The sequence below is a fragment of the Amia ocellicauda genome, chromosome 18 (genome assembly GCF_036373705.1).
Source record: "Amia ocellicauda isolate fAmiCal2 chromosome 18, fAmiCal2.hap1, whole genome shotgun sequence".
In the NCBI taxonomy this organism is placed as follows: domain Eukaryota; kingdom Metazoa; phylum Chordata; class Actinopteri; order Amiiformes; family Amiidae; genus Amia; species Amia ocellicauda.
Window position 1 is genome coordinate 23,999,302 of NC_089867.1, and position 22,484 is coordinate 24,021,785.

Consider the following 22,484-nt stretch of genomic DNA (forward strand, 5'->3'; position numbering starts at 1 on the left):
ACAGGGTTCTTTACCTGAAGTATTAAAATGTTTACATTTCCCAGAACTGTGTTTTTCTCAAACTGAACGCCATATACATGATATAGATACAGCTTTGGATGCATAGATCAAAAACTGCTGCTTTGATACATGTTACATACGTTTTTGGGGGGGTTAAATGAAGAGGGGTCATAACATCACATTCCTTCTATGATTATTTCAGGGGCACCAGATCAAATGCCAACCCCTTACAGCACAGAGCCCACGATCTCCATTTTGTCTCAGGCTTTTTCACTTTATCGGGAGGGATCTACGGTGTGACAGCCTACTAAAACTGCTGTGAGTTTCCCGTCGGGCTGTCCACACGCACACGCACACGCACACAAATCAGTACCTAAACTGCTCAATCATATTCATCTGCAGCAATGTGACCACACACTACACCATGTTACTATGATATAAACAAACTTGTTGTGCTCATCCTGAGAGGTCCATCTCTCAATCTTTCACACCAGCCAAACCAGCTGCAAAACTCCAGCGTTGGTCTCGTGGGTATCCTGAATTAACAACTTAAACACATTAGGCTGTATAATAATGCATCTGAACTGCTCACCCTCACCTGATACTCCTGAGTGTGCCATTAAAATCACATTGACTTTAGATTAATTTCAGGTCATGAGAAAACTCGAGTAGCGCACTCGATAAAACACCACAGGAGCCGCATACGGTTACGGCTCGGCCCCCGAGACGCGATGAAACCAATATAGCGGGCTTTACAAGTCAAAGGGGTAAAATGGATAGTGTTGTAGTCTGGTGCTAAACTGATACTTCCTTGCAAGGTTCATCCAAGTGGTGTCTATTGCACCATCACCAGTGCCGGCGATCAGACACGGCATCCAGGGATCCGAGCGCGTAACCAAAACAGCCGTTATAACAGACAAGAAAACTTCTCAGAGACGTGCTTTCCAGGCAAGATGGCGGAAAAAGAAAATCACCACCAGCCACGGCCTCTCTGGTGTGGACAGACGGAGGGGGATTTAAGAGCCATTTACCTTCAGCAGAAAACACAACACGCATATCAATTGTGCTAAATGTTGGATCACGGTTTTATTTATTTGTATATTTAGTCACGTTCACGGCACTACAGTTGAAAGCAGTGGAAGATTAATCCATCTGATGCACTACTGTTATCCTATATTAACACCCTCACAGCAAAATAGAATAGGAATAGCCAGTCTGTAAATATATATATTATACATACATACATACACAAAGGTACGTCTATACATGTGCACAGATACATACAACAAATACATTTCCATGGCAATCTCTCTGTATTACTGAATAAAAACTCATGTGTTACTCAGATGAGCAGTACTGGTGTAAAGGAATCAGGATGTGGGAAGACTTGCTTTTACTCCATGTAGGATTGCATTAGTATTCTTAAGTATAGTGGTATGTTTTAGATCAGCCACTTTTGGGGAAAATGTGCGCCACGTGTAAGTCGACAGCTCATAAGTGAAGGAATGAAAATGTTGTGTAAGTTGTCAGTTTCTCATTAAAACCGTAAAAATGTAGCACACTAATTTATGCGCTTATTTATTCTTTAAATGAGAGTGTCCGATAAGCAATTGCAATTACCCTCTGACAATAACTCTGATGGAATGGGGGGGGGTTTGGTACCAGGCTGCTGTGCAGACACATTAATCCACAAGGATCTGCCTGGTCACAAGCCTCAACTACGTTTGCAAGCTAAGTTTTCAAAATCCTCTTACGGCGCGTATAATCACTGAACGCAAATGCGGCTTTAGTCATTAATGGATCCCCGAAGTCTGGAAAGCGCCGGGACGCCTTTTCTCCGCTTTCTACGTGAAAGCCAATCCGTAATAGATGGCCATTACCCGTTTTTTCATCTGAAATCTATAACGACAAAAGAAAATCTATTTACCATACTGCTTAGCATCCCGATTTCCCCCTAAGCCCAAATTCCGGTCATTAAGACATGAATATTTGATCGAGTGAGGATCCCACAGCCGTACATCAAAGCGGAAACTCGGGGGCAGGGACACCGTAGGGGTGAACTCTCTACCAGCGTCGTTTGAAGCTCTCGGATGACCCCAAGCCGGGATCGCAAGGGAAATTATGTCGATGGCCTAAGCTCAGCCCCAGCACGCCAGAGAAGAAGCGATCCCGATAAAAAGCCGCATTTCATATACGAGGGACGGAGAATGCATTCGTTCATACTCCAAATGAACTTGAAGCATGTCACAGTGCCAACAGCGAGCAGGCGTTTCAACTCACAGGATATTAACACACTTTCTCCAACGAGCATCGAAGCATTCAAACACTGGGCTCCGTCAGAGGCAGGGTAAAGGGATGCTCTGGTGACTAGGCTGAAGGATTTAACAAGCATTCCACTGCAATTATAATTATCGGCTCTTCCCTGCTCTATAATAATAATAAAGTCAGGAAAGCCAATAAAAGGAGAGCTATCAATACACACAAGAGGGCACCATGATCCGTGTCAGTTATTTTCCAGGTGTGATAATCTCTACAGCCAGTAAAGTGGAGGGAAACGTCGAGCAGCTTCACACACCTGAACACATGACATGAATCAGTCGCAGGCCGCGTGTGATTTCACTTTCCAGACGGTGTCGGTTCGTCCCGGCGCTGGATTCCATCCAATTTGCACATAATCAGGTTGTAATTCCAACATGCGCTGACCCGGCGGGTTAAAGCAATACAGTGAAGTGCTGAAGTTATGTGGGTGTCAGTGCAACCCCAGGATGGAATTACAGCGCAGACTGTGTGCCGTGTACAGTGCGTTTGCCGTGCTTTGTTTAATAATATATGGCAGTTACCCCTATAAGAAAGTGTCATAAGAAAGGCTGTGCTAAAACTAATGGACCTTACCAAACATATTAAACTTGACTAAACCTTTAAATCAATCAGGTTAATAAATTAATAAAACCTCCACTAAAAATTAGAGCAATTTCTTCTACAAAAACAGGAATAGGTAGTGAATGAAAAACCCAGACATTCACACTGTATGGACGACAGCGCAAAGAAAATGACATCAACGTAAAGACGCACATTTCTAGATAAACTCCCTTCAACGTGCAAGCGGATGAATCGCTCTCTTTTGTGTTGTCAGTGTCGGGACTTTGTGTAGAGGACACGGGGGTTTTGTAACACGAATGCTGTTCACCAGGGGTATTATCTGAATTCCCCCACTGCAAACAAAGCCGTTTCAGCTCACCTTTCCCAGAGTCGGTTGTGAAAGCCGGGCTTAATCCCCCCCAACGACACAGTCTCTTCCGCTGTAAACTCGGGGAGGAACAGGCATTTTCTGCCGCCCAAGATTTTTCATGAAAACACAGTGAATCCGAGGAAGAAAAGGAAATAAATAAATAAATGAAAGGAGTTCTGAATGAAAGGATTACCATGCCACAGTAGCAAGTAATACACAGCAATAGCAATAAGTGCTTTAATAATGCAATTCACTAGGTTTTCCACACACCACAAAAGATTATTTTGAAATAATCTGATCTCCCCTCCCCCAACCTACATATTTAGGGGTGGGGCTTTTATCTGACAGGGAAAAAACACAAAAAACATCAAATCTACAGAGATTGTTCTTACTCTATTATTTTGTCAAATGCAGAGATGACACAGAAAACAATGGCCATGTAATCTGCAATTCCAGGAACTCCGTGTTGCTTTTAGTCTTGAAAATAATAATATAATTATATATATATGTACTGAACAAAAATATAAAATGCAACAATTTCAAAGATTTTACTGAGTTACAGTTCATATGAGGAAAGCAGTCAATTGAAATAAATTCAGTGGGCCTGACATGACTGAGAATATAGGTATCCATCTGTTGGTCATATACCTTCAGAAAACCAGTCAGTATCTGTACCACTATTTGCCTCTTTTATTGTTCTCAGCACAAAGTGCACCTGTGTAATAATCGTGTTGATGAGTCAGTTTCTTGATCTGCCACACCTGCCAGGTGGATGGATTATCTTGGCAAAGGAGAAAGGCTCACTAACAGGGATGTCAACAAATTGGTGCACAGAATTTGAGAGGAAAAAAGCTTTTTGTGCATATGGAACATTTCTGGGCTTTCACTTCAGCTCATGAAACACAGGACCAAAACTTTACATGCTGCCTTTGTATTTCTGTTCAGTGTATATATAAAAAGTCTCAAACACAGGCATCCATCAAACCACTGACCTTGTTTGAACATAGTAATGGATATAAACTGGCCTTATCAATTTAAACAGAAGTGTTACTATCCCCAAACTGCTGCTGAAATACAATACAGCAAAGAAGAGCCATTAGCTGATTAAATGTGACTGTTATGTCCAAACTGTACTGCGCAGTGCTAGATTAGCCTAGTCTTTACACAGGGTATTTAGCTGCAAATTAAGCATTAACAAAAGTGAAGGGGTGATTCCAAAAAAGCACTGGACTGTTAATTTGATTTTAAAACAAATGCTTAATAATACACCCCCCCCAGTGGGAAAAGCAATCATCTTTCACGTTATGAAGAAATAAAAATACATTCGACATGTACTATATGGGGAATGTGTTTTCAGATCAGCATGTCAAAGGACATCTTGCATCATAATTCAACAGGACTCTCTGTAATGGGAGGCATGATGTCATGCTAAGAGCTCTGCAACGTTGTGGCTGTGATGACATCAAGACAAGAGTTGGGTTGTTATTTGTGACCATTAGGGGGAGGGGCAAACTAAACTATAGTCATTTTGATGAGGGGTGTCACAGGAAAGAGCATCTAAACCCCTAGTCACACAGGGGGGTGTAAACAATAACCACACCTGTGAGAACCAAAACCAAATTCTCCCCTTTTCCACTTCAAAAGAAACCTATTTGGAACTGAAATTAGTAAGTTCTCAAAAGAGGTTAAAACTGCTCTTCTCGAAGTTCTTGAAGGACTAGTGTGGTGCAAAACACACTGACATGTTTCTGTTCACACACACCGGCTGACAGACAGACACACACACTGATGAGTAAGCAACCAAACAGGGAAACACGGGCATGCAGACATTAATAGACTAAATTAAACTCTCTCTCAGAGCAACACACTCAATGACACACAGATCCCTGCCTTACACATAACCCTCGAATCTCACTGCCCGTCAGAGCCGCATACCTCGGTGGAAATGACTAACGACGAATGACCTCCAAGCGGTCAACGGGCATCTGACGGAAACTGTCACGAGAGCATAAGCGGCCTCTGAAATGCCCGACGAGAACATGCTTTTAATACTGCTGAACATCATGGCTCTACTGCTCCTTATCCGTCAGCACGAACGACACATGCGCACACACACAAACACACACAGCTGGCCAGAGTCAAACAGGGATACGGACCCCTTGAATCGCTCCAGTGCACGAATGGATTAAACCCACCAACAGCACATTATTCGGTCGATATCCCATGGATCACAGGGAAAGGTATGTAATTCACAAACCAGCATTCAGAAATAAATGTAAAGGTCTCACATTCATCACTATATCCATGCGGTCATAAGGAGGATGTGGGCGAAACGTCTTGTGTCTCATAATGCAAGGAAGCAAGTGATGAAAACTGGAAGTGACTAAGTATTAACAACTGGAAGCAGCAACACAAGTTGGTACATGAACACGCAGCAAAGGACTGGGACTGGCAAACTGGGATTTTCTAACTGGTTCCTGTCTACTTGGCTCAGATATACATTTCAGACTCTGCAGAAGTGGATGAAGTAGAGAGACTAATGCAAGCATATTTTGTTCAAATTGATCACTGATTTAAGATGCATTTTGCTACAGAAAAGATATTATAGATTTGATTTGATCATCAACACTGCTGCTGATTGTGTAAGCTTTACATCAAAACTATACCGTGTGTGTGTGTTCTGCAATGTGTTTTACAAATCGAACAACCAATCCAGTCTGCTGCAGTGGCAGTATTTTATTATGCATATGAAAGTATTGAAAAAGGATCAAAGTAAACCAGGAAAAAGGAGGTTCTTATAAATAATATAATACAAAAAGTTGGCAGTGAAAGCAAACAAATATTCACCCGAACGTGTCACCGGTTTTCTATTTCCCGCTGGGTAAGCACAGGGCGAGTACACACGAGGGGGAAAAGAAAGAAAAAAAACATCTGCAAGCTTTTGCTGACAATCACATTTCAAATGACTGAGGTCCTATTCATTGAGACACCAGAAATAGCACATATGTTCAAGTTCTTCTTTTCAAACTGATGACAGGCCACGCAATCCCATCCCGTGAAGCTCGGCTCGCTGCAGGGGTCGTTGCAGTGCTTTATCCGAGATGGAAACATGCATTAAAATAATGTAATGCTATCATCCTGGTTTTCATTTAGGCATTTATTACTTCTGATCCGTATCTGCTTGTGCCCGTGAGAACAACATTGCAAGGAAAACAGGAGCCCTGGTACAGTATTGCATTTTCCTACACAGCTCACAACACAACTCACACCAAGATCTCACAAAAACTGCGCTAAGACTGCTTTAAAAAAAAATAAAAAATAAATGAAAACACAGGGATCTGGGCATTCTCCTTTGCGGCACTGTGATATCAAATGGCTGGTTAAGTTAGGAAGCATTATAAATCGCTCTCCTGCGCATTCCCTTCCTGTCTCGTCTCATACACATGATCTGATCAGGAGCTATGGTGAGGAATTCTGTAATTGCATCATTTAACCAATTACTCAGTCTTTGTGATGCCATTTGTTATTTCGCCCGATTGCATCGGAAACCTGCCTGTGGCTGTATACGGGATCCTCACTCAAGCAGAATAACATTTCTTTGGCATGTATGCAGAACACGGAAAAGACACGTATTACAACAGAAACAGACAAACATTTTCTTTCTTTATTCAGTTTGAATTACTCGCACACAGATGACTGTTAAACATCACAAGCTGCATGGATAGGTTATCCTGCCACTGCAAACGCAATAAAATCCTTAGCTTTAGTCTTTTTAGGGTTCGGCCACAGCTCCCGAATTCATCACGTGGAAAAACAGGTGTTAACCTAATGACAAGTCAGCTACCCTGCCTGAAGGGGACGGCGATTTAAAATAGTTTTGCGTTCACTTTAAAAAGGCAGGGCTCTGCAATACCAAAAATATCAATGAAATGCACAACCTCAAACCCTGCAAAAATGTTACAATCTCCAAGGAACCGGCACAAGGTGATCTGTGCATTTCAAGGACACTATTACGCAGGTGTGCATTAGCAATTCAGAAAAATCGCCAGCTTTGGCCTCCTTTCTATACGACTATTAGCAGAGGTGATAATCTCCCAGGTCCCAGAGGCTGCCAGGTCCTGGTTTGGCACACATCTTCAATTTTATGAATATCTTATTCCACCTGCACATCTGTACCACTAAATGTACTCAAGTGGTTCAAAGCACAACATTCAACTATGAATCACAGGAAGCCAGTGGGATCGGAGGAAACCCGCGGTGTTCTTGTGCATCTCTTGGGTGAAACAACGGGGGAATTAAGATATTTTACAGTAGGTCAAACTAATAGACCCCTGTAGGTCTTTGCAGTAAAGAAAAACAACAATAACAACAGCGCAAAGCAGCACCACAAGCATCCCGCACAGATTTATTTCTGCCATTTAGCCCGGAAGGTTCTGCATACATACGCACGTACACAAAGCACAACTAAAGTTGGCTGGATTGGTCTCCGGATTTGGTTTGCTGCTCAGATGAGTAAGACAGTCAGTTTCTATTTCTGGCACGGTTTACAGCAGTTTGCAACACTCCTGCGGAAAGAAGGCCAGCAAAACAAAAAGGAAACTGCAGCGAATAACAGCTTGCATGAGCGTGCAACCTGAGGCACAACACACATCTCCGCTTCTCCGAGCCGCCTTCCTGTTTCTGGGTGCTTCAGCACAGCCCAGGCAAGAAGACACTCATTAAACTGTTTTAAAGATGAATTCTGGCGTTTCACTGCAAAAAGACAGTCCATGAACATTTAAAATTTAGAAAAAGTAAATAATAATGAAACTGATATAATGCATTCGAATTACCAAAAGTAATGGGACACGCCTCACTCTTAATAGCTTATACTTAAGTTTAAATTGCTACTTTTCAAATTAAAATAAATAAATACCCCCCTACCCAACATTTATTGTGATAGTTTTATAGTATCTTGTCCAAAGTAAGTCACATAGCCGGTAGTAAAACACAGTGGTTAAAGGAAGTAGCATTTACATCATCATTTCCTGCACAGAGTCCTGACCTCAATAATACAGAACACATCTGGGATGAACTGGAGCAGTAAATAAGTAACAGATTAAAATCTCTCACTGCCCTATAAAGGATCTCATCTCAAAGGATGTTCTTTACCAAATTTGAGAACAAAAGGTTTTCAGTTTCATTAAATGAATACAGATCCCCAAGGATCTTATTTACTAGAAGTATAATTGGATCTTTCTTTTCTTGTGCAATGAGGAAGGCCCACAAACAGTTTTTCTCTGAGGCTACAAACCACAAGAGACTCATGATGACGGTGGTGTCCTCCAGCACTCAAATCTGATGAAAGGTGCACAAGCTCCTCACACGCTTGTGGTCTAGTGTGACTGGACGGGTGCGTGCCATGCGTCTGTGAGCTGAATTCACCACAGGACACGTGTGCTGCCAGCATCTTCGAAATGCGGAGGCGGAGTAACACAGAGTAAAACCCCTGGCCAAACGACTGACCAAAAGACAAGAGAAGACCCCCATCTCAGTGCAGTTAAGTTTGCATAGGAAGGTTATCACAATGCACACCATCCCTCAGGGCTTTAAAAGTGAACTGGGGTCATATACAACCTCTCACTAACAATTAGGACAAAGCACAATGATACCTCAGGCCTCACAAACAGGAGAGCTCATATAACAGGTCTATCTCAAAACCACAGTGAGTCCACTGATCCATTTGGGCCAATAAAGACTCCCAGTAAGGCCCAGCGGCAATAACTGCACAGCTCAGAACAAGCAGGTTATGACTGATCAAGGCCCAGCAAACTGTGCTATGATGTCACAGATGGGGGGGAACTAAAAAGTGCTGCTTTTCATTTGAACAATCGGATGGAAACTTCACACCATGGCTGAGGGTTTAAGTCATTTGTGCAGAAGCCACTCATCGGTGCAAAGAACTAGAAATGTCACCTAAACTGCTGCATGCCACGGGGTGAAAAGTCAAGAGTTTGGTGGCCTACAAGATCTCCGTTCACCTCCTGTGCAACTTGATTTTAAAGAATTTTGATATCTACTTCACATACCAAGATGTTGTACGGCATCATAAACTCTATAGATATGTTCTTTAAAGACATGCTGATCAGGCACAGCAAGGGAATATATATATATATTCTGAAACCCTCAACACACAGATCTCCACTCTCATTCCTGGATACATCTCCTCTGCCTGCTCATTGCTGTCCTTCATGCATGCTGTGTAAAAGGTGCTGAAAAGAGGTTTGCACATTACAGTCAGCAGTGCAAATGACATCATCATCCCCCTCCCCTCCCCCAATGTAGCCAACCTAAAGCCAATGTATATCCGGGGATTTGGGTGGGAATTGCAATGCAATTGTAAGGATTTTTAAGAAGAATCCATTCAACTGCAAGATTTCAGTCTTATTATTTCATAGCAGTGTTCATTATTATTGCTGTAGTGCTATGTTCTGGAGGGAGTATATGTCAAGGCTATCTTGTTCACAATCCCACATTTATATGAATGATCCTGTATTTAACCTGCAAACACCAAGAAACCATATCATTTTAAAAATATACAGCTTAACTGCATGTGTGCTCTATAGCAGCCAACACACAAATCATAATATTATGCGCTTGATTCCTCCAAACCACAATCGACAGTAATCGTTCAAGTATGTCTTTGAAATTCATACCTCAAGAACTTCTCTGTTTTGAATTGCTTCTCACTTCCCCGCTGAGTTACTGTCCTGAGTGCCGTCCGCAGTCCAGTAACCGAACACACAAGGATCCGGATCCGGATCCGGAGTTAATGTGGAGACGCTGCAGGTGATCCACGCTCAGGCCACGCAGCAGCCCCGGGGCATCAGCGCCATTGGCTCCCGCACCCGCACCCGCCCTCTCATACCCCCCAACGACGTGCACAGGCGCTTTCAATCAGCACCGCATCACACGCATTCAGCCTCCGTGCGGGAATCAAACGCAGTGCGCGCACGATGTCACCTGGGCCGCCACCCCAGCAGGGCGGCCCCGCACACACTGCGCGCAAACAAGCGCAGCGCCGCCGCGACGGAGCCCCGGCCCTGGCCGTGCGTGGTCTGCGGTGTGTGCACGCACGGAGCCCGGGTCCGCCGCCGCAGATCAACGCAGCGCTGACCTGTCGCTCGGGGGGGGCGGCGGACGGGACCCCCGCACGAAGCGACCCCCCTGTGCGACACCGCACCCCCAAACTGAGCAGCTGCACCGCACACGCAGGCTTTGCTAACGAGCCCCGCACAGAGAGCCGCGTTGTAACGACGGAAGCGGCAGCGGGCGGCCCTCTCACCTGCTGAAGCGTCCGAGTCCGCAGCCCCGCAGTGCTCAGTCGCAGCCGCGCCAGCGCTTCTTGTTTTTGCCGCTTTGACACCGCCACCACACGCTGCCGCAGAGCCCCGCCCGCCGGCCCACTGGGGAGCTGCGATTGGTCGCCGGGGCCAAAGTTCGGCTGCCTTGACTTTCCTATTGGTCCAGGGAGCTGTCACTCTTCGGCGGCCCTGGCAGGCGGGTCGGAGCTCTGCGTCATCTCCCGAGGCAGTAATCTGATTGGTCGGGGGAGGCGTCTGTTACTCTGCTCCGCTCGCTGATTGGACGGCGTTTCCCTTTTAAACAGGGAAAGTTGCCGCACTTCGGGCCGCTCGGAGGTGCTGCGGGAATCATGTTGTGCAGGTTCAATGCGCCACCTGCTCCAGCCTGATGCAATTGGAGGACGGCCATCAAATCACACACTGCGGGGCTGCCGGTTACCAGGTAGCTCTCAGGGTGAAGTCTGTGGTCCACAAATGGTCAGCAGAGCGTCACCAGCACAGTAATAATACATGCAAAACAAGGCTGTATTGTAATTTAAAAAAAGGGAAAATGCACACTGAAAATAGCCACCATAGATGGACACAGATGATGCCAACATTCAATGTACACCAGGATATGAGTCTTTTGTACTAATAAGCATATCCTGGTGTACAAAAAAGACAACTAAAAATATTAGTCATTATTATAATCAATACCAATGAAAGAATATGCAATGGAATGACTCCAGCGGACTGATAGTGAATATTCAGGAATATATACGAGAGGAATACTACACATACATATACTACAGATTATATGTATATATATATATATATATATATACACACACATACACATACACACACACATCATCCTCATAATCACCCTATATAAATCGACCCACTGCTGGACGAAGGCATCCACCCATTAAACCAGACAAACATAAATCAGGTCTCTAAAGAATAGTTTCAGGCAGTCTTACCATTCTTGATTTTGTTTTAACTGCCTTAATTTGAGTCAATTCAGTACAGCTGCTGAGTTGGTGAAAGTATATAGGTTGAAGGAAAGCTGATTTAGTCAAGGACTAGCAGGATTTCAGTCAGGTGAGTTGTGCCAGGTGGATCCAGTTAGGTGTGAACTGGGGGCAGATAGACAAAAGGTACTTATAGCTGCTGTTGAGAAAGCTGTGCTGTTTCTCGGTGACAAAAAAAGTCAAGCAGTTGACCAGGGGACAGAAACCAAGAGCCAAAAATAATAATAATAATAATAATAATTATTATTATTATTAATAAACGTGCAAAATTTAGAAGCATGTGTTCACTACAGTGTCAGGTTTGCAGAATGATTGCCTTCCTGGATGAACTCATCCAAGGTGGTTTCATTTGTGAACGCTGTCGGCAGGTTGAAATCCTAGAGATCAAGGTTTGTGATCTTGAGGCTCAGCTTGTCGATCTGCGCTGTATTAGTGATATGGAAGAACTGGTCGATCAGCCCATGAGAGAGATGGTGTGCAGCCAAAACCTAGGAGAGTTGAGACCTCAGAGCAGGAGAGTGTAGAGAACTGCTGGGTTACAGTTGGTCGTAACCGCAGAAAAGGGCGCGTACAACCCCACGAGACATCCCAAGAGCCAGAAATGCCCAACAGGTTCCAACTTCTGGACACCGAGTTGGACAGTGACAGCTCAGAGGGTGATGGGAGGGCAGTTGAGCACCAGAGTACCATGGTGCCCACTCCCCCCCAGAACAGGGAGGTAGTTGTAGTAGGAGATTCAATTCTTAGAGGCGTAGATCACACAGTGTGTTCTAGTGATAAGGAGACCCGCATGGTATCTTGCCTGCCTGGTGCTCAGGTTGCAGATCTCCCTAAACTAGTAGACAGGCTACTGGCCAAAGCCGGGGGGAATCCACTGGTCATGGTCCACATTGGAACCAATGACATAGGAAAAGGTAGGACAGAGGTTCTGCAAGACAAATTTAAAGAGTTAGGAAAGAAACTAAAGAGCAGAACCTCCACTGTAGTTTTCTCCGAAATACTTCCGGTACCATGTGCCAGGCCAGAGAGACAGGCAGAGATTAGAATATAATATTCAGTTGTGGGCCGACACCTGGCAGATGAAATTCAATGTGGACAAGTGCAAGGTAATACATGCAGGTAACAACAATGTCCACTATAATTACACTATGGGAGGAATAGAACAAGATGAAGTAACGCATGAGAAAGACCTAGGAGTCTACATGGACTCCTCACTTTCTCCATCCAAGCAATGTGGGGAAGCAATAAAAAAGGCAAACACAATGCTAGGGTATATTGTCAAAAGTGTAGAACTGAGAACAAGGGCAGTGATGTTCAGACTGTACAATGCACTAGTTAGAGCTCATCTGGATACTGTGGACAGTTCTGGGCTCCACACTTCAAGAAAGATATCGCTGCTCTAGAGGCAGTTCAGAGGAGAGCAACCAGACTTATTCCAGGTCTGAAGGGAACGTCCTACTGAGAGACTGAGGACCTGAACCTTTTCACCCTGGAACAGAGGAGACTACGTGGGGACTTGATCCAAGTCTTCAAAATCATGAAGGGCATCGACCACATCAAACCAGAGGAGCTTTTCCAGATCAGCAGGGACACACGCACCCGGGGACACAAATGGAAATTGGGCTTCAAGGCGTTCAAGACAGAAAACAGGAGACACTTCTTCACACAGAGAGGCGTCACAATCTGAACAAACTCCCCAGCGATGTGGCTGAAGAGACAATTTGGGAACATTAAGAAACAGACTGGATAGGATCCTTTATCACTTAGTTATTAATGGACACCAAACGAGCACGATGGGGCGAATGGGCTCCTCTTGATTGTGTGGGCTTTCATATGTTCTAATATGAAATGTCTATCTACTTATATACTGTTTTCCATCAATATAATCATGTGAACTTTTTCCATTTACGGCCAAGTGGCCTCCATCTTTCTCAATGTTGTGCTGAGGAAACGCAAGGCTTCACACACACAAGAAGCTTTGTCTGGAGCTGCATTGTGTGTTTCTTTCCTGTGTGTTCATGTTTCTTTAAAAGAAAGCTCTGGTAAGCTGTTAAAGTTTCCATTTCATTCCAGTGTGTTTAGATTCCCAGTTTAATCATTTCCTCCAATCAATATTTACCTAAAAGCTGGGGAAAGTAGGACACAATTAGCCCAAAGCACCATTTACATATCTGATCACATTTTGCAGATTAATGATGACACTGTATGACTCACCTAGTAAATCAGCAACTCCCTTCCTCCATTATCCAGCTCCTCCATTTTGAATGCCTTTTCAGGTCCCTTATTCTCAACCCTCAGAACATCCTCTACAAATCAATATTTTAGAAACACAAACAGCTGCTTGTCTTCCAAGATCAGAGGTGTGAAAACATAGGTCAAGTGAAAAGGTTATTAAAAAAAGCACTAAACACTGATTCAACGACTTTCAGATGTTTGTTATCTGCAGATCCAATATATGAAGATACAGAAGAGGATGTCCAGCCACGTTCATCCACAGGAGCAGTGAGACCTGTCTCACCTGTGTGTGATTAATAAATATACAAGGTTTTTACCCAAATCCAATGCTCTTTGATTTGCATTCAAACCCTTGGATGATTTAACTAGCAAAAGCAGCTTTACATGCACAATAAGCACGGTGTTGATGTGAACTACATTCTCTCAGTGGCATCGATAATGAATGTGCAAAAATGATGACACTTTAATAATGCACTTATTCAGTTTTGAAATGTTTTAATACATCTGTGACACCTGGTTTCCTTTCTAAAGAGAACTGTTCTTTGTCTACAATACACCCAGCAATCCCAAGCTGCAATAAAACAAAAAAATACAATCAGCATTAAAGACGAGAAGTATTAGAGACACGTTTTCAGAACCGATAGATAAAGTCTCCGTAACTTTGCCTCCGGGATATTTCCAGTTATACATCTTACCTGATGGCAACAGATAAAACGCCTGAATTAATCTTAAACAACAAGCAACCCAATCAGATCTTCCCTCCAGCCAGTTTCACGCACATCGTAACTCTCCTACAGCAAGAAGATCGAGAGGCATTTGCGGTATCTTCGGCCAGACGTCAGTGTGAATGACAGGGATGGCAGACGCTCGTTCCTTTACCTGTCCGAGCCTATATAGTACCGCATTTAAGACCCTGGCAGCGAAATGACAAGGCGGCCTCAAAAAACCTCAGTGCTGGAGAGAATGACGCTAATCTTAGAGGTGAAACCAGGATTCGCCCTCACGTGGGAAATTGGATCAACAATCTGTTTGGATTTCCCCATTGCATAAAGCCACCGTTATCCACAGAGACACGAACACAAACTGAAGAACGTACACAGCCTCTGGGATCACCTCAGCGAGGCAACACCACAACATAAACGTTACATTATTGAGCAAAGGGCATCATCTTGTAACTTAGTAAATATTCCCCCTCCTGGGAGCAGCAACAGTGCCAAAAACAAAAAGACAGCAAAAGCAATTACAAATTAAACAAAAACACAAATTTTCACGATCCGATTCTAATTCTCTCCTACCAAGTGCTCAGATGCTGGATCTCTAGGTCTGCCATGGGGAAAGGGGGGCTTTCAGGGGCTCGGACTCGTGTGAGCAGAGAAGCGGGGGCTCCTGTGTGGGCAAGGCGTGGGGGGTGGGGGGGTGTAGGGGCTCCCGCTCAGTCCTTCATGACCAGGGGGGCTTTGACCTGCGCCGCCACGTCCGCGCCCAGCAGCGCCTCCACGATGGCCAGGGCGAACTCGAAGCTGGTGCCCGGGCCGCGGCTGGTGATCAGATTGCCGTCCTTCTGCACACGCGCCTCCGAGTACTTGTAATGGTCTGCAGGGGAGAAGATAATTGATATTATAGATGTATGCATTGGATATGGATACGACACAAGGAGCGCCTTTAGCACCCTCTGCTGGGCTGGTGGGGTAATAACATCTGGCTGCTTTTACTTACGATTTAGTTTCCCCCCTTAACCAGCATGATTTGGGATTTTCAACCTCTAGACCAGTGGTTCCCAAACCGGTCCTGGAGAACTGAGCTCTTAATTATATAATTGAGCCTTATATTGCATTAGTTCAATTAAGGAATCAATTAAGCAATTAAGATCTCAGTTGGAACAAAAACCAACAGGACAGGACCAACTCCAGGACCAGTTTTGGAACTCCTGCTCTAGACGGCTGCAGGCCCACCTCTGAAGTCCTAAAAGGCCTTTAGCAGCGTTATGGACACAGACGCTCACACACATACACACACACACACACACACACACACACGAGTATCTTCTGCCTACCCTCAAGAAAGCAGCTCTGCCAAATGGCTTCCTACCAAGCCAGGCTGTGGTGCAAGCACACTCTCCCGCTTATTATAAATACAGCACAGACTGAGATCTAACTCGGCCACTCCTGAACACAAGGGGCACAAGTAATGTTGATGAATTGCCCCTTTCAAGGCATTGCCCCCTTCCCGATGCCCGGCCCGCAGGTGCACTTTACCTCCATTCATCATCTTGTCCTTGGCGAGGGGGTGGGTGGTGACGGTGCTGCCATACGCGATCCCGTGGGCGAGGAGGGCGGTGGGGCCTGCAACACAAGCGAGGGAGATCGTTCAGACGCTGACAGCCGCCGTCCCGCCTCACCGAGCTCGGCTCTCAGTCCGCAGGCGCTCGGGGTCCCGCGAACCCAGGTGGCCCCCGCAGGTCTATGGCCTCATTTACTCCTAGGAACTCTCACTAATATTTCAGCAGCAGAGTCTGAACGGCTTTACAGCACACAATCACTCTGAGCACAAGGGTGTTTTGTGTTCTTGCAAACTGATAAAAACAATAAAGCTAGTTCTCTCAAACTGCATGTCCTGTGGCACGTGACAATGCGGACGCAGTCGAGTGTGTGGTTGTATAACGGTCAGTGCAATTACGCTCTGCAATATTTCTATACCAGATCAGACCAGATTTCTACAGGGGGAACATTTCCTGCCGTGCCGTGGCACCAGCGTTTGTGTCGACGGATATTTACACCGGCACAGTAAAGCCACCTACTTGTCGGATCATCGGATTGTCTATTTTAATTCATATGCATGTGTGACGATCTGTGATGATTTGATTTTGATGACGATTAGTCGGACCAGGCGGAATCTGCAGGAAGCGTTTCAAATTCTGCGGAAAATCTGCACAAATGAATATATTGGATTTAATGTTCGTCTGTGAAGATCCACAGATTGCAAGAGAGACGTCAAGCGTTTGAACGACAGTGGTTAATGACAGACGGATCTTTATAGAGATCACCTGGAAAGGAGAGCGATCGCTGGCATTGTGGTGGAGATGCAGTTCTGGCATCACCTTCGCTGTGCCTCCTTTTTCCAACTGATTTGATACTGTAGTTTTAGGTTAAGGTTCCTTTATTTGAAGCCACATTCTCGAGTGCTGTACCTCCAACCAAAACCAAGGTGAGAACGAGGCAGAACCTGTACAGTTTCGAGGATTAAATGTATTGTTATCATTATATTACTTTTGTTGTTGTGTGACAGATATTAATACATTTTCATGTTATCCAGGATACCGTGTCACGGCGGTGGTTCTTCAAATATCAATTAGTCGTCCTCTTCCGTAGAGACGATCTCCATTCAGTTAAGCCAGCAATCAAGGTCACTACAGACTGACATTATTACAGCACAAGCAGTTCTTTTTAAAGAGACAAGAAGCGTAACAAACCTCCAGTCGGGGGCAGGAAAACAAAAATAAAAATATTTGCACAATAGATTCCATGAGAAAACGCAAAGGCACTATAACACTGTCTGTCTGTGTAACCTGGGCCGCCCTGTTCCCACAGCATACATGTGTATGACCTGGTGTTTGACCCGTCACTTTAATCCGGGGGTCTGCGTTTGAGGTTTAATTAAAATGATAATAAACATGCCCTGAACACAAGGTCATCCATTTAGGACGTTCTGCGGTTATGGCATGTGAACGGTTCTCATCTCATTTTATTCCCCACATAACTGGTGGAAGCAAAAGGTTTTGGCCTCCCCCCCAGCAGCGTAAATACAGAGTTTTATATTTAGATTTCCCACATCGAATGAAGACTGCAGACGGGCAGAAGGGCGTATCGTTTTACTGCGACAGACCTCTCTGTAGGGATTGTGCAGGAGGGCTCAGAAGGCCGCAGTCCCGGAGACGCCCGATCTCTCCGTCGCTCATTAGAGATTCCGGGGGGGATGTTTTTTAGGACGCCCTTCACTGCGCTGCACACCGCTGCCCTTGGTCTCGGTTCGTAGCGTCCTTTCGGTGCATTTAATCAGCCACGAAAACTTCAGTCTCACAGTGACGGAAAAAAAGAATCAACAAACGTCTTCATCTAAATCTATAAATTGTATCATTTCCACTGGTCCAAAACAACAACGACTCAAAATCAGACAGGCTGTAACCGAGCCTCCCTTCTTGTACCGCACACACCATGTCACTTCAGTCTTGTGTATCGTCTGTTATTGTGAATTCCAGGTCAGTTTGTAAGGTGTTGATTCTGCATTGACTTTATTGTCGTTTCTATAACCAATCTCTCAATTTCTTAATTGAACCTTAATTAAGTAACAATCTGCTTAGATTTGACTTTGAAATGGTGTAATAAAAGAGTTTGTTCTTTAATAAGTTCTTTATACAATTACATACTTAACTTAAAAATAATGAAAAGGGTCTGATTTATTAAATTAGTTCAATTAAGGGTTCAATTAAATAATTGAGAGCTCGGTTGGAACACCACCCAGCAGGGTAGGGGCTCCTCCAGGAGCAGGGCTGAGAACGACTGATCTAGATGTGTTTTTCCAAATCCCGATTGTGGCGCAGGGTCTCGAGGAGAGATCCCTTGTGTGTAGGAGTCAGAGGGTCAATACCTGCACAGATGGCAGCGATCAAGCCCTTCCTGCTCTCCTGGTCCTTCAGCACCTCCTTCACCACGGACGACTGCAAGACGAGACAAGACAGATTGGACAGCAGTCACATCCACAGCACACACACGCCGTCCTGCAGTCCCACGAACTCCACTGCAGACACACTCGCAGTACACTTGTGTGACCCAGAGAGGGCAGCAGTGATTCCTGTGTAACTCTTTATTGTTCTGTCTGTATCTGCTTCGTTTGTACAGGTCCCCCCCCACAGCCTCACCAGGGAGAGAATCAGCCCAGCTCTTACCTCAGACAGGTTCTGCGCTCCCAGGTTCCCTCCGGGCAAAACCACAACATCATACGGGCCCTGAGGACGCAACACCAACACACAGCACATTACGAGACAGCACAGCCCCGCCACAGTATAGCGCTGTACGGAGAATTCAGCCTCGACTTCACACGTTAGCTTAATAATCTGTTAAATTGGGGCATTTAACAAGTCAATTAAAAACAAGCTTTTTATTGTAACATTACGAAGACTGATCAGTACGGCTGCAAAGGTCTCTCTGCTTCTTATATCTTCTTACGTCTCTCCACCCCACATGTATTTTTATACGCCAGCAACTCCAAGACAGAAGGAAAGAATAAAAACATCTCACTACACTTTTCTGTTTTAAAGGACCATATGGGACTCTCGCTTTTCCACAATCTCGTGACGCATCAATAACTCGGACCCAGATCTGCCAATATAATCCCACTTCTACAGGTTAGAGAGGAGACTGAACTCAGGGGGACCGATGCCCAGCTCAGGCCTCAACCCCCCCGGGCTGCCGTCCCCCAGGAGCCCCAGACCTGCGCGCGGGCGTCCTCCAGGCTGGCGTCTGGGCAGAGGAGCACGTCTCGGCTGCACTGCACTGGCTCCTTCCCCGCCAGGCCCGCTAGCGTCACGCTCACCTGCAAGACAGTACATTTCATCATCATCCTCCTCCTTCGACAGTGTTGTTATTAAATACACATCACCTGAAGACTTCAAATAAATACATTTCTAATCAGTCTGTATATTTCAATTTCATTTCAACCAATAGCTGATTAAAAGCAGGTGATACACTAGCAGATGTATACTCGGCACGTAAGTGCACTCTAAGATGTTGCAGAAAACATATTTCTCTAAACCTGCTTCAGAGAAAACAACTGGCAATCTTGTAATCTAATTGATAACAGTGTGTGCATAATGTAGCTGAAGACACAAGGTAATCTGGGGGGGGTTAATCCACAAATTATTTATTTTCTGATGGATTATTAAAACTCTAATTGATTACACACTCGTCAGCAGATCTGAAAAGAGCACCACTGCCATCAGGACAATAACTGCCCTGCGTGTCCGCTTCACACTGACAGCTGTGCAGTTTACAGCACCCATCGGTATTTTAGGACAATCTGTAATGTGGATTAGAAACAAATTCACCCCTGCAGCTCACTTTGACATTTAGTGCAGTGCCCGGGTCTATCTTTATCCCAGCACAGACCCCGCCCCATGTCCCTGCCGATTGGTTCACCGCCATGTCAGATCAACACCCTGCCCGCTGATTGGCTGACGACGCTTCTCGCTTCTAGAACCATTCCTCCCAGAGAAGTGATGAAACGGCACATAGTTGCACAGTGAGCAGGACAATGCAACGTCAAACCCAACAAACCCGAGAAATGCAATGCATGCCCATCAGTATATCTGACAGACTTTGAGATTTCCCTTTTTGGAAGCAGGCACAGAACAAAACGGATTATTATTATTCAAATACACATGTAAACTATCCCACTGTATCTACCAGTGCAGGTCATTTTTAAGCAGCTCTGTGAAATGTGTGTCATTATTAGATACATACTGTTGTCTTGATTCTTAAATGATTGATTTATCTCGAATAAATAACGTCGGGATCAGAAGGAGCGTGATTTAAGCATGCAAACAATTTAGTTGTATTATGTTTGCATTCACGCTTTGTGGGGCCTTTTCCAGAAGAGTCTGCACTTTGTACACTATTCACTTACTAGTGGCGCAGATGTGCGCAGATCTGTGCGGCTGCACCAATAGGAACCCTGGGATTCTGCAAACCTGCGCAGAACTGCGGAATCTGCGCCACTAGAAAGTGACCATATTGGCCGCAGAGAAGAGGCGCTCGCACAACATCTCGACAAGGGCACCGACTACACACCCCAGCGCGCCGCATGATGTCCACCGGGATCACCGTCTCCATCTCCTCCGCTCCCTTCGACAGGATGACCAGGGCGCGTTTTGCGGCCATGTCTGCGCAGTGCGGGTTCAGGGCGAGTGCGGGAGACTTCAGCAGCGGCACACGGCCCTAAACCAGCTACGGCGAGGGAGCGGGGACAAAACGCGCAGCTCAAAATGATCCGACACTGGGTTTTCCAGCGTGAGGTGTAATATACCCTCGTAACGTACCAAGCGAACATGTAATTAAGTATTTGTATAATTATATACATGTGTAGTTACATTTAATTAACATATATGGTCTTTAAATATATCCTACCTTGTTTGTTTGTTTATGTATTTATTAAACATTATTAGATTTTTAAAAATGTTAACTTTTTCAGACACTAGAGGGCAGTGCATCCTTTTTGATGGTGACTGGTTATTTGAGGGAAGAATTTCTTATACACGTACTGACTCATTTTCTGTGTTATAAATTGGGTAAATTAACTGTATTACCACAAAGGGGCAGGTCATGCATTGAATCAGAGATGACCTACGTGTCTTATGTAGGGCCACACGTCTGCACAATACCTAACTACATCCTACAGAAGATTACAGCAATATTTAACACACACACACACACACACACATACATACATATATATACATATATTCACAAAACTAAATGAATGCTGTGTATGTTCAGAGCTGTGCTGCATTTAAAAATAATCCTAGACCTGAGGGAATTTATCCAGTTCATCACAACATCTCCAAACCCTGCAATTAACATCGCCCTTCCAGCAGACACTTCTAAAGCACAAGCAGCCCACCACGCACCCCCGGGCTGCTACTGCACACACTATCATGTCACACTCTTGCTGGTCAAACTGTAACCAAAGATGCACCTGGGGTCCTCGCTCCCTGCACGAAAACAACAGCTCTAGTACAGACCACGAATCTAGGTCACACTGTCACACCGCCACCTGTCTATTACACGTGTTGTCCAGCGTGCCTCCACACCCAGACCCTCCCATCAGAAGGGAGAAAGGCCACGACCCTCTAGGGTCTCTGCACTCTCTTGGATGGTCTCAATGCAATATGGCAGACACACACTGTCTTTTCTGATCAAAGTGCTTCTATGGTCTATATATATGTTTAACACATCTACACCACACATCACCTTGAGTACAACCATTGCTCAATATAGTGTATATGTGTACAATAATTATATCTCAGTGCATGACACTAGAATAACACACAATGACTCGGCTGCCCACGGGGTCATTGGGGTCTATAAACCTTCATTTCTGCCCCTCAAACAGCCCTGCACAGCACAGCATGGTACCAGCACAGCTGCGGGAGAAGCATATAAACGGACAGACGGGGAATTATATTTTCATGTAAATCTGGACGTGAATGTTTGGGGATTTAATATGCAGGCACTTCTCCCAATTTAATGCACCACAGTGCGTTCAGCAGTTACATTTTCATATTTGTGCAACTTAAAAGAGCCCAATGAAACAACGGATTAAATAAAGATTCGGGGGGCTGTAGCCAGTCTATTTTCTACGTGCCTGTTTGCAAATCCTGGAGGCAGTAATGATTACCAAAATATGTAACTGGGATCACTGAGCTTGCCGCACAGTGATACACTAGCTATTTTCCCTAAACAGGCATTTATTTATTTTTTATTCTTTACATAAGAAGCTTATAGTGAGCATATGATCATACTGAGGGAATGCTTATTAAACTCACTTGTAAACCAGGTAACCTCGTAAGAATGGGGATTAGAGTCTGAAACACTGACGATGCAAATTCGCCCG

The 22,484-nt window shown here is 44.8% G+C and overlaps 2 protein-coding genes across 4 annotated transcripts in view; both read right to left on the reverse strand.

The window, feature by feature from the left end:
- The window catches only part of kcnab2a (potassium voltage-gated channel subfamily A regulatory beta subunit 2a), a 110,303-nt gene extending 99,632 nt beyond the window's left edge, over positions 1 to 10,671 (reverse strand). For 2 of the 3 annotated variants that reach the window (XM_066691469.1, XM_066691466.1), the window contains exon 1: positions 10,554 to 10,671. The gene's annotated coding sequence lies outside the window, so the exon portion shown is untranslated. Of the gene's footprint in view, positions 1 to 9,924; positions 10,116 to 10,553 lie in introns of those variants that run through there. The other variant, XM_066691467.1, reaches the window with a different exon arrangement.
- Positions 10,672 to 14,295: 3,624 nt separating this feature from the next.
- park7 (parkinson protein 7) lies at positions 14,296 to 20,831 on the reverse strand. Its single transcript, XM_066690902.1, has 6 exons — positions 20,663 to 20,831; positions 19,308 to 19,409; positions 18,763 to 18,822; positions 18,465 to 18,534; positions 16,076 to 16,162; positions 14,296 to 15,413 (listed from the first exon to the last, which is right to left on the reverse strand). The coding sequence occupies exons 1-6, from the start codon at positions 20,750 to 20,752 to the stop codon at positions 15,253 to 15,255; spliced, it is 570 nt and encodes a 189-aa protein (XP_066546999.1). The 5' UTR covers positions 20,753 to 20,831; the 3' UTR covers positions 14,296 to 15,252.
- Between the last annotated feature and the right edge of the window lie 1,653 nt (positions 20,832 to 22,484).

What these genes read in the sequence shown, in the direction of transcription:
- park7 (XM_066690902.1), bottom strand. Translation starts at nt 20,752, where the DNA reads ATGGCCGCAAAACGCGCCCTGGTCATCCTGTCGAAGGGAGCGGAGGAG. An exon ending in ACATCATGCGGCGCGCTGGG is followed by an intron (nt 19,410 to 20,662) that starts GTGTGTAGTCGG and finishes ACTGTCTTGCAG; the next exon opens with GTGAGCGTGACGCTAGCGGG. An exon ending in GAGCGCAGAACCTGTCTGAG is followed by an intron (nt 18,535 to 18,762) that starts GTAAGAGCTGGG and finishes CTCGTCTTGCAG; the next exon opens with TCGTCCGTGGTGAAGGAGGT.